General features: G+C 43.5%; 1 protein-coding gene across 1 annotated transcript in view; it reads left to right on the forward strand.

Moving 5' to 3' along the window:
- Positions 1-10,422, forward strand: part of STAB2 (stabilin 2) — a 75,098-nt gene extending 64,676 nt beyond the window's left edge. Inside the window, exons 55-67 of the mRNA XM_021536625.3 lie at positions 384-488; positions 838-945; positions 1,574-1,767; positions 2,750-2,891; positions 3,181-3,314; positions 4,645-4,810; positions 5,028-5,134; positions 5,706-5,825; positions 6,575-6,733; positions 7,585-7,692; positions 8,369-8,497; positions 9,550-9,669; positions 10,264-10,422. Of these exons, the coding sequence (XP_021392300.2) occupies positions 384-488; positions 838-945; positions 1,574-1,767; positions 2,750-2,891; positions 3,181-3,314; positions 4,645-4,810; positions 5,028-5,134; positions 5,706-5,825; positions 6,575-6,733; positions 7,585-7,692; positions 8,369-8,497; positions 9,550-9,669; positions 10,264-10,314 (1,643 nt within the window). The 3' untranslated portion in view covers positions 10,315-10,422. The remainder of the gene's footprint in view (positions 1-383; positions 489-837; positions 946-1,573; positions 1,768-2,749; positions 2,892-3,180; positions 3,315-4,644; positions 4,811-5,027; positions 5,135-5,705; positions 5,826-6,574; positions 6,734-7,584; positions 7,693-8,368; positions 8,498-9,549; positions 9,670-10,263) is intronic.
- The last annotated feature ends 1,011 nt before the right edge of the window (positions 10,423-11,433 follow it).

An 11,433-nucleotide genomic window follows, 5' to 3' on the forward strand; every position in this document is an offset into this window, starting at 1 on the left:
TGTGCAGTTTCCTACTCCACTGCAATGTGCAGATCAATAGTAATTTTCATTTTCAGAGGCACACTGAACTAATGCCAATTATAAAATCACAGGACCACAGGTTAACTCAGATTAGAAGAGGTTTCAGAAGGTCTCTAGCCCAACTCCTTCTCAAAACAGAGTCAGTTCTGAGCTCATGTTGTTCAGGACTTATCCTGTCAGCACTTGAAAACCTCCAAGGATGACAATTGCTCAAGCACTCTGGAAAGTCTGGTCCTCTGCTTGACTGGCCTCATAGTGAAATACCATGAAGTTAGACTCATCTGTATCTGAACTGACATGATTATGTTTCTCTAGAGGAAGACTTTCATACTCTTCAAGTGGCCTCTGTGTTTCTTTTCCAGCTTGTGAATGCAAGAACAACGGGCAGTGTGATGAAGGCTACTCAGGGACAGGACGATGTTTCTGTGAAACAGGATGGACTGGCCGGCTGTGTGAAACCAAGCTAGGTCTCTGCCTGCTCTCACCAGTGTGTCCATGGAGCTATGGGTTGAAACTACTTGCAGTTCAACAGGTTTCCATAGATAAGACAGAAAGGGTTAATAAATGTCAGGAGCTCTGTAAGAGCACTTAGGGACCCTGCTCTGGACTGAGGACCACACTGTTTCCTCTTTTGAGATGTGACAATATGAGTTATTACCTCCCTGTGGAGAGGCTTTGGGCCTTGGCAATCAAAAAATAAAACTATTACCTATTTTCCAGCTAGCCAGACTGGTACTAAGGGTTGTTCTTCTGCATGAAATGAGGGCATTGTGGTGCCAGAACTGTTTGATTCCAGCTGTTCTGCCTTCCCTGCAGCTCTGCCACCAGTGTGCTCCCCGAGCTGCTCGGCCAACGCCATCTGCACGGAGAACAACACGTGCCAGTGCAAGCCCCTGTACGATGGGGACGGGATCACGTGCACAGGTGAGCTCCCACCCCCACTCAGGGCCAGAAGGCAGGCTCTTCCCTCTTGCACACACACACAGCAATGCAGTTACTGCCCACCATGAATTGGTGCCTGGCCAATCTAAAAACTTCCACTCTGCAATGGGTGAAATTCAGGTTTTTCTAAATAAGACTTCTCCAGACTTTACCAAGCAGGAGCATGGGCAGCAAGTGCACTTCAGTCAAGTTTTGAAGACAGCAAGGTTTCTCTCAGACGTAAAGATATCTAAGGGCTTTTCCAAAAAGAAGGATATTATGATTTTTTTTATGCCCATAGGCAAGGCACTTCCCTGGTAACATTGCTACAGAAACAGTTGTTCTTTCTCAGACAGGTGCCTTACATCTTCCAAAGTCAACCTGGCCGGAAATCTGAAGGTTGTTAGCATGTCTCCTGAATCAAGAACATCCTGACAAGGCTGTCAGAGCCCTAAGGGATAGACTTACAGAAATTCAGTAATGCCTCAGGAAATGGAAACAGCTTTTTTTCCGTCCAACAAGTATTCTAGTATTTTTAGTGTGAAAGGACTGGTGATGGTTTGTCTTTATGAGGAACAAGAACATCCTCTTTAAAAGTAGACTTTATTCATTTGGGTTTTTTCCCCTGCAGCTGCAGAACTTTGCAAACAGAACAATGGTGGGTGCCACAAGGCAGCTGACTGCACACAGCATGGGGTGAAAGTCTTCTGTAGCTGCCAGAAGGGCTACAAGGGAGATGGGTTCACCTGCCTTCCAATAAACCCTTGTGCTGATGGGTTCAACGGAGGCTGCCACGAGCATGCCATCTGCATTGTCACAGGACCTGTAAGTAGAATTATTTCAGTTCCCAGAAGGGAAGCCTGAGGAGTTTCTTCCTGGTGCCAGCAGAAGTCTCCTCTGGCTGGATCATGCCCTGTACCTCTATAAATCTACATTTTCCAAAACAGCCTTTACTTAGCTCCAACCTACTTGACACATCAGTTTGGTATGCCTCAGCTGAAGGCTGAGAAACATTTTGACATCTTTGCTCTGGGGAATGGGGTAACACAGAAGCTGGGAAATTTTGCATATGTAGTCTTTCTGTCCCAATCTTAGCTCTCTCTACCTGTCTGCCCTTATTTGCAACACAAATTTCTTGGACTAAAATTAATTACATTTTAGAAGATAAACAAAGGGACAGCTGGAAGAATAGTGTCATTTGTTGATTGCTTGAACTCAGCTTAAAAAACTCTGCAGCCACATGATACACATTCCATGACCCACATAGTCAATGTGGTTAGGGAAAACTTGTGCAGGTGACTTGATCCTGGTGCTTGCGGGATCACTTCTCCATTCCATTTTGGTGTCTTGCCTGAGCTGCCTTCCTGGACTGATCTAGAAAATTCTTGCTGATAATCCATTCCAGCTGTCAACCATCGCAATTCCTGGATGTCACCAATTCCTGCTCGGTTTATAGTTCTCATTTATTACTAGCAGTGGGCTGTTAAATTCAATGCTTGCTTCCATGCCCAGTCATTTAAATATCATTTTTATTTGTTTGCCATCCGTTTTTGTGAATTACATGTCATATAATCCTCCAGTGCATGTTATTAATTTTGCTGATGAAATTATGCTTTGGTGTTAATTCAGCAAAGCACCCAAGTACATGTGTAAATATTTGGCTTACTTGTTAGTAGCAACTTTTCTGTTTGTCCATTCCTGCTTATATCAAGTGAAATTTCCCCAACAGTTCAGAATGCTGCCTGAAGCACCAGTGTCATGTCAGCTAAATGCTTGTCTTGGCCTTTTTGCTTCTCTCGCTGAGCAGGGCAGACGTAAGTGCGAATGCAAAAACAGCTTCATTGGCGATGGGCTGAACTGCTCCGTGATGCAGCAGCCCCTCGACCGCTGCCTGCAGGACAACGGGCAGTGCCACCCCGATGCCGACTGCGCCGACCTGCATTTCCAAGGTGAGGAGAGCACACCTGCACACCACCAGCCCCGTGCCCTGGGGCCAGTGACCAGGAGCTGTAAACTCACTCACACCTCTACTTAATGGCCCCATCAAACAGTGAGATTACAGTTAGAATTACAGTGAATTTATCATGAAGCAATGTGTGGGGACAGTCCAGGTAGGAACGCTACCCCAAGGAATCAATCTGCTCTAATTCACAAAATCCACGGGTATTCGTATGGCACAGCTGACTCTTTACCATGGAAGCCCCTTCAGGAGGAGCTGGTCCTTGTCTCTCTTTGCAGACACCACGGTCGGGGTGTTCCACCTGCAGTCCCCCGTGGGCCAGTACAGAATGAGTTACCAGCAGGCCAAGGAGGCCTGTGCCAATGAGTCGGCCACCATCGCTACCTACGACCAGCTGCTGTATGCACAGAAGGTGAGGAGGGTTGGGAAGGAAGAAAGTTTGACCAGAAAGTCTCACAGATATGTATGCTTGGCAGAAAGATTTTTGACTGTGGAATCTGAAGAAGGAATATAAATCAAAGCAAGTTTTGATATAGAAGAAAATAATTCTGAGCAGTCTTACTGGATAACTAAGAAGGCAAAGGGTATGTTGGTTAGAAGGGGTTTTTATGGCTTAGAGCAAACAATAAACTCACCTCAAACAGGAAGATGTTTTTACCAAGCAGAAAGATACCACTGGCAAACAAGATTGCTGATATTGCAAGTAGAAAAATGTCTCAGAATTTTCCACTGCAAGAAAACTGAAAAATAACTTCTAGCTTAAACTATAACATACTAACTTTTTGTGAATGGAGAATAATAACATGAATAAGGTAATTATAGTAGTTATGATAGGCTATAGGTAAAAGTAAAGGTATAGATTGGTTCTTCTGTATTAAGATGCTCAGCAAAGAAAAGTACACAATGCATTGTGACCAAAATTAAAGGGTCTTCAGATTTGTCTGGAGCTGGAGCTGTCAGCTGTAGGCGCAGGCTCTGTCACCCACAACCCTGGACTGCTGTAATGTTATTCAGACTCCTACTGAGGAGGCCTCTCGGAGGGAAGAGATTCCCAAATAGGACCAAGACACAGAGTAAATGGAGAGGGAGGAGCAAAGGGGCTGCTCTGTGCTAATAAGCATCATTTTCCCTCCTTTCCTATGCCCATGCCCCAGGGTATGTTTGGCTGTGAGCAGTTTTCAGACTTTTTATTAGTTTCACCCCTGCTCACATAGCATTGAAATAATTTGCCAAGTTCTTGTTTCTAGTGATGCTGGGGTGAGAGATAGTCAGACTTTCAGAGTATTTTCAAGGGGATTTTAATTATTAACACTCCTTAAAGAAATGTGCACTTCAGAGTTATGCTTAATTTATTTCTTTAAAGTAAGTCTCCAGGAATCTTTTTCTGTAAATGCTGTTAACAAACCCATTTCCATTTTGCCTCCCTTGAGCACATTGTAGACACATAGCTGATAGCACATATCTGATGTCAGTGTGATGAGCATCTCAACTTGAGTTTGCAAAACTTGTTTTAGAAGAGTGGGTCAGACTGACTGTCTCTTTCTGGCTCCTTCCATCTCTGGAAGGAAGAAAGCCACTCACTGTTTAGAGGCACCTTTAGCAAAATGTGAGGTTGGACTTGTGCTGGCAGGGCAGGTGCTGCCTGGGTGCCCCGGGGACTCTGTTCATTCCATGTGCAGTTCCCCAGCCCTACCACCTGGCTTTTCCCCTGAGTTTTTCCCTTCTGGCTGTGCTGACTGCAGGCAAGGTACCACCTGTGCTCTGCTGGCTGGCTGGATGGTGGCAGGGTGGGCTACCCCACCGCCTTCTCCTCCCCAAACTGCGGCTCCGGACACGTCGGCATCGTGGACTACGGGAGAAGAGTCAACCTGAGCGAAACCTGGGATGCTTTCTGCTACAGGGAGAAAGGTAAGAGGCCTTTGCCTCATCCCTCTGTGAAAATGAGAGCAGCAGCCCAGATTTTGGTTCCTTCCATCAGCCACAGGGTGGTAGATAACACTGCAAGAGACTCTGCCACTTTTTTAACTTAAAAGCCCTAACCTGTTGCTTTTCAGGCACAGAGCAGCCTAAAGCTTTCTTGGAAAGGGTGTTTGCCCATACAGCTCTCCCTGTTTGTACCTTTCAGAGGTGAACTGCACCTGCAAGCCAGGCTACGTGGGGGATGGCATCTCCTGTAGTGGAAACTTGCTGCAAGTGCTGATGTCCTTCCCAACGCTGACGAACTTCCTCTCGGTAGGAACAAAGGCTGGGGTGGGAGTGGAGCAAAGCAGGCCCTAAGTGTTGTATCCAGTGTTGTACCCAGCAAACACACCAGTGAAGCAAGTCAGAGTAGTCTAAATCTGCACCTCTCTGATCTAAATCCAAACCAGAACTTAGTAACTACTTTTTTAATTACTTGCTCCAAAGAGATTTCTGGGTTCTAAAATTCAGTTGGTGCAGCTTTAGCTTAAAGGAGACTCTCTGCACAACTTCAAGAGCACTGTGCTTTGGAATTTCATTGAGCTGCTACTGGGAAAAGACAAAATGTTAAGAGTTCTTTTCTTGTCACTACTCAGAAAGGCACTATATGGATCAATGGCCCCAAAGACAACAGAGGCTCAACATCTGTAAATCAGTTTAATAAGTACTCATCAAATTAGCAGCTGGAGCTGGGTTTTGAATACAAACTTCCTTTGGAAAGACACTCCAGAGCTGCTTCATGGCTAAAAACAGAGTTCCTTTGTTGCCATTTGTACAGTGTCATCTTTTCTGCTCTCCACATTACAATTGCTGTCTAGTAAAGCTGGATTTTGTTTCTGCCTAGGACATCATGGCTTACTCAAACACCTCCAGGAAGGGGAGAGAGTTCCTGCAGTACCTCACAGACCTGTCAGTGCATGCCACCCTCTTTGCTCCCAACGATAGTGGGTTAAAGGAAAATGAGGTCGGGATTTTTTTCTTTTTTCCCTTCCTTGTTCTAATAACACTTCTTAAGCAGCTATTATGTGTTTCTACATCCCATTGAAACTTAAGCTTAGAAAAATAATCTCAGTATGATGGGACTTCTGCTTAACCCTATAGAATTTAAACTGTGCTCATAAAATACATGAATTCATTGCTTCCATTTCCCTTCCATGGTTAGGGGTGTAAGGTGATTGAGTGTTCAAGTCACTACAGAGACTTTTCCATCAGGGATTTTAGTTACTCTGGTATGAAGAAATCTGCCTGAAATGAAGTCTGTTCTGATTCATTAGCATGGAGCACAGTTATTTGAAGAAAGCAGCATACAGCTTTGCTATTTCCCGCAAATAGATTAAAAGCATCCATTTCTAACTCCATTTCTATGCTTTCCCCTTTTTATTATTTCTTTCCTTCCTTCAATCAAACACTGTTTCAAACAATTCACAAGGGTTTATACATTGGCTCACATCTTCAAGCTGTTTGGAATATCTCTGAGTTTCATCATTTCAGGCCATCCTACAGAGGAGGAAAATCCTTTGTCCCGCTGGAATTAAGGTCCTGCCATCAGAGGCCAGCAGGGACAGAATGTCCCACTGTTCCCATGCAGATTTCCCAATAACCTCTACTAACCTTAATAGCAGAGAAAAAAGGTCACAGGCACATAGCTTACTAGTAAATGCAAATGATTAATGAGATCCATAACCAGTCCTTGTGTTTTGCCCTCATTTGCAGACACTTTCTGGGAGAGACATCGAGTACCATTTATCTAATGCCAATATAATGTTTTATGAGGACTTGACCAATGGAACCACCCTTCTCACTCGTCTAGGGAAAAAACTCCTCATTACAAACACTGGGGGCCAGGAACATCAAATCCCCACTGCTGACCAGGTACCTCTCTAATAAATTTCCCATCTTCGTGCTTTTCCTCTTCTTATGCTATACCCTGCAATCAAGTGCCACACTGATCTGGAGAGCATTTTGATAAGGTTAGAGTGGGCAGCAATGAGAGACTGAGTTCAGAAGGCTCTTTCCTGTCCAGAGACTGCAGGACAGCAGCTGGCAAACTGCAAATTTACCAGCTTGCAAATGGACATCTCTTACAAGCAAAACTCAAAGGAAGCTGTTGAAGTGGCTTTCAGGAATGGAAAAATGGGGATATGGGCTTCATTTTGCTCTCCTCTCTGCTTGGTAGGATTATGGGAGATGCCTGTATGATAGGTGAAGAGATGAAAGCAGCAGCTTATAATTAATAAAAGATTGTTGGCATTTTTAAGGGTTACTTTCTGTGAGAGGCAGGAGCCACCAACAGAGCCTTGCTCACAGTAAGCAAAGTCCAGCCAGCAAACCCAAGTGGCAAGTGGCATCCTCTACAGAGAAAGTGGCTGCCTGGCACTCAGGAATGACTGTACTTCTAGGCAGAGCTTTGAAACTTCACAAAGATCACAAAACCCTTCAGTTAGAAAGAAAGGAAAAAAAAAAAAAAAAGAAGGACAGAGCAACATGAAGGCAACATGCAGGTAATGATGGTGGCTTCTCCATGCACAGGAGAACCATGACCAGCCAGGGGCCATCCCAGACTGATGTCCAGGGAGGCAGCAGCGTAACTTTCCATGTGTTTTGCCATGTGTTTTTTCTCTCTGGGTGTCAGCAAGTGAGGTGGGGAAATAATCTTATTGCCAATTTCAGTACCAAAGGGAGAAGGGTCAAAGCTCAGCTCTCGTTGCTTCTTTTCCTGGCAGAGTGAGATCCGGTATGTGGACAGAAGTGCTATTGTTGAGTGGGATATAATTGCTTCCAACGGAATAATCCACATCATTTCAGAGCCTTTAAAGGCTCCATCGGAACCTGTAAGTGCATAGTGATTCAGGTTTTTGGGGTGGTGAGAGGTAATTCTCCTATTTTACCCTAAACTCATTGCTGATGTTCGTATATTCCCAGTTTCCCTGACATATATACAGCTTTCAGCTTAAAAGGTTACTTTCAAAGAGAATTATAAGTTGAAAACAAGATACCAGTGATACCAAAAATTTGTCTGAGTGATTTCTTCCCACAGTTATATATGTGTTTTCTTTATATAAAATAACAGAGCTCATGTACATAACAGAGATTTTTTAAAGCTCCATTTTAGTTCTTCCATTTTCAAGCTTTTAAGGAACCTTGTTTACTCTTGCCTTGGCATTCATTCCTATCCAAAACAATGTTTTGAAAACAGATACCATTTGCCTGCACAAATTCCTGCAAATTTCCCAGTTATCCAGCTGTCTCCTTGGTCCACAAGGTTTGGTAGTGGGCTTGGCAGTGCTGGGTGAACAGCAGGACTCAATCATCTATTTCAACATAAACTGTTCAATGATCATATCAAAAGGCCACATTCAAATGTCTCTAGGGAACACTTACCAGGAAACCCAAGCACAAGAACAGCTCAGGACCAGAGCACATCTCAAAGGGACAATGCATGTGCTTAGGTGCTGTAAGCTGACCAGTGCCCACCCATAGCTCACTCACCCTCTCCCTTGCTTCCAGGCTCCTCTCCATGCCAGTGCTGGGACAGGAATATTCTTTGGCATCTGTCTAGTTACTGGAATTGTGGCTCTTGTTGGATATTCTTACCTCAGGTTCAGGAAGAAAAACATCGGCTTCCAGCACTTCAAGGTAGGTTGCAGGTGGGAACACGAAGCAGGGGGGGACAACTGCACTTTCCAAATTCATAACTTTCAGTTTCTCCATACATTTGGTTAAGCTAGAAACATTCCTGATCACTTCACACTTGAGCTGTTCACACTGAGACACAGACAAAGTGGGGAAGGCTCACATGCTTGCCTTGGACACGAGTTTACATTTGCCCCAGACCTCTCCACCTGAGTGGCTGCTCACACAGACACTTCCAACGCTGAGGACTGGCCCAAAGCTGATTTAATTGCACCACAGCAGTGCAGAAGTCCTTGCCTCCCCAGGAAGCTCACCCTTAGGGAAGCAAGGAATTACAACCACTGAAAGGGCACCTGTTCTCTTCCATTCCTATCAATTTTGTTGTTCTGGAGGTTGAAACATTTCATAGGAAAAAGGCCAGATCCAACAGACAAACAAACTGAAATGCCTGTAGGATTGAAAAGTGCAGGTTTTTATACTGATGCACTTTCATGCTTGACTTCTTTTAACTAATATTGCTAGCAACACATAGATGCAAAACCAGTCAGCAACAGCTAAGCTACAGAGATGAGGGATGATGAAAAAAATGTTACAAGATACACAAAAACATACCCGAAAGAAAGTCTACCTAGAAGCGAAGTCCCTTCCTGTTCTAGTCCTTCTATATAATACCAATAATCTTGTAGAAACAAAACACAGTAGCCAAGAGCCAGAGGAAACACTTGTATTTTCAAACAGTTTCAAAGAGAGCCCTCAGGACTAACCAAGTACTTTTTACCCCTATATCAGGGGTAAGCACTATTTCAGGGCCACTCTTCCTCTCCCATTCTTTGCTGAGGCTTAAAAATAAAAACGGAGAGGAAAAGAGATACCAGTGCTAAATAACCAGAGATAAAACAACAACCAAAACCAGAGTTCATGCCCAGAGATAGATTTAGACAATAAAGCCAGTTGAATCACAACACTGCACCAGCTGGTAGAGAGGCTCAAGTGTCCCACTTAATGCACTGGGGGAAGAGGATGAAATTTAAGCAAGTTTGTATGCTTTTGTGCAGTCAAAAGATGACACTGACACAACGTCACTGGACAAGTCACAGCCTTCAAATATCACCAACCCCTCATATGAAAGTTCTTCAACACTGCCTTCACCAGAACCTGCTTATGATCTTTTCTCAGTAAGTGTTAATTTTGATTTGAGATTGAGACACTACTAATATAATTGTAAAAGGGAATTACTTTATAAAAGAAAAATTTCAAGTTGGAAAAGAAAAATGAATTCAAGAAACCAGCATTTAAGTTCCTGGCTTCCCTGTCTCCCCTCTGCTCTAAATTGGTTTGCCTCACCTGCAGTAAAATTGAAGCTGTGGTCAAAAGCTGCATCTCAAGGCCATCTTCAAAAACAGCTGAATTAAACTGGACTTCAATTGACACTGGATGACAGTGACACACCCATAAAAACTTTAAAAGCCTTCTAATTTTGTTTTCATGTCTCCTTGCTACAAACAAAGCTGAGAGCTACGCTAGCACTCCAAAGAATCTGAAACTCAGCAGGGATGGGGCTGGGAATCCAGGGAAGGAAAGATTGCACCCTTATGTGCGTGCAGAGTCTAAAATCAAAATGCACCATTTTGCATCCAGTAAAAGGACTTGTTTGGTGCAAAAATGTCAGATGTCAACTCTGCCATCTGTATGGACAAATTTGCCAAAACGTTACTTGTGTTTCTTAATGCAGTGTTCAAGCCTGATTTTCTTTTTGTTCTATTTTATAGGATTCAGATGACCAGCAGCTTGTGATGAGTGGTCCTTATGATCAGAATTAAAAACTGAATTTGGTATTAGTCATCTAATAAACACATTTTTATTTACACTTACTGTGAAAAGAAGACCACCTACATTACAGGGAATAAAATCTTGTTGCCAATTAAAAACTAAAAGAGCACAGCTTTATTTAAGATGCTTTCCATATAGCTCACAGAGATACCAGCTTCAGAAGTGTTGGCTGAATCTGAGCAGTACCAACTATGAGTGCTAAAATCAAAATTGAGTCTCGACTAACCTACCCAGAAGCAGACACCTCTCTATAAAAAGCAGCTGATTTTCACTCACCTGCTATTTAACTGCTTTTCTTTTTCTTCACAGACTAAAATGGCTACAAACACACACAACTGCTAACTTGGCAAATATCCTAAATTTTCTACTACTCCAGGCCTTTGCTTTCATTTTGGCTCAGTTACAATTAGAACAGGCAAGTGTGAAACAGAACATGTGATAAACTTCTATTTTTAAACTGAGGGGATTTTTTGGCTGGTATACTTTCCTGTTAGATAGTCAGCAGCAGGAAACAGCCATCCTGACTGTCCCCCTTGCCTCCTCTAGCTTCTCTGTCTTTCCTCAACCTTGGCTTGGTGTTTGTTTTACATCTCACCTCACTCTGCAAGGGGAAGCAGTAACTGAGGCAGCTTTAGTAAGAAATGCAGGTGACATGAAAGCATCCAAATGAACCATTTTGGGGAAAAGTGGACTGTGAACATCCCCCTGCCATGCAATCTCTACATTCAGTTCTTCAGGTCTGGGAGGAGCAGCAGCAGCTACCCCTTGACACACTGTGTTTTTACCAAGCACAGCAGCAACAGCTGCCACCGTCACCACACACCATTAGAGATGGATCAAACTTGAGTTTGATTGTGTCACCTCCTTCCATCAAAATATTAAAATATCATAATGACAATATGAGAACATGAAAGAAACCACTAAACAGCAAGAAAAGAAAGGTTTTCTTTCTGGCAGCAGTAACATCTCCCCAGCCTATAGTGGCAGGAGGGAAGCCCAGAAAAGCTTTAGTTACCTCTGTGAATTACTCCAAGAGGCATTCCCTCAAAATAAGGCAGGGGGAAGATTCAGTGTTGTTGATGAAGTTATCAAGAACAATGAAGGGAATA

Source organism: Lonchura striata, chromosome 5, assembly GCF_046129695.1.
Source record: "Lonchura striata isolate bLonStr1 chromosome 5, bLonStr1.mat, whole genome shotgun sequence".
In the NCBI taxonomy this organism is placed as follows: domain Eukaryota; kingdom Metazoa; phylum Chordata; class Aves; order Passeriformes; family Estrildidae; genus Lonchura; species Lonchura striata.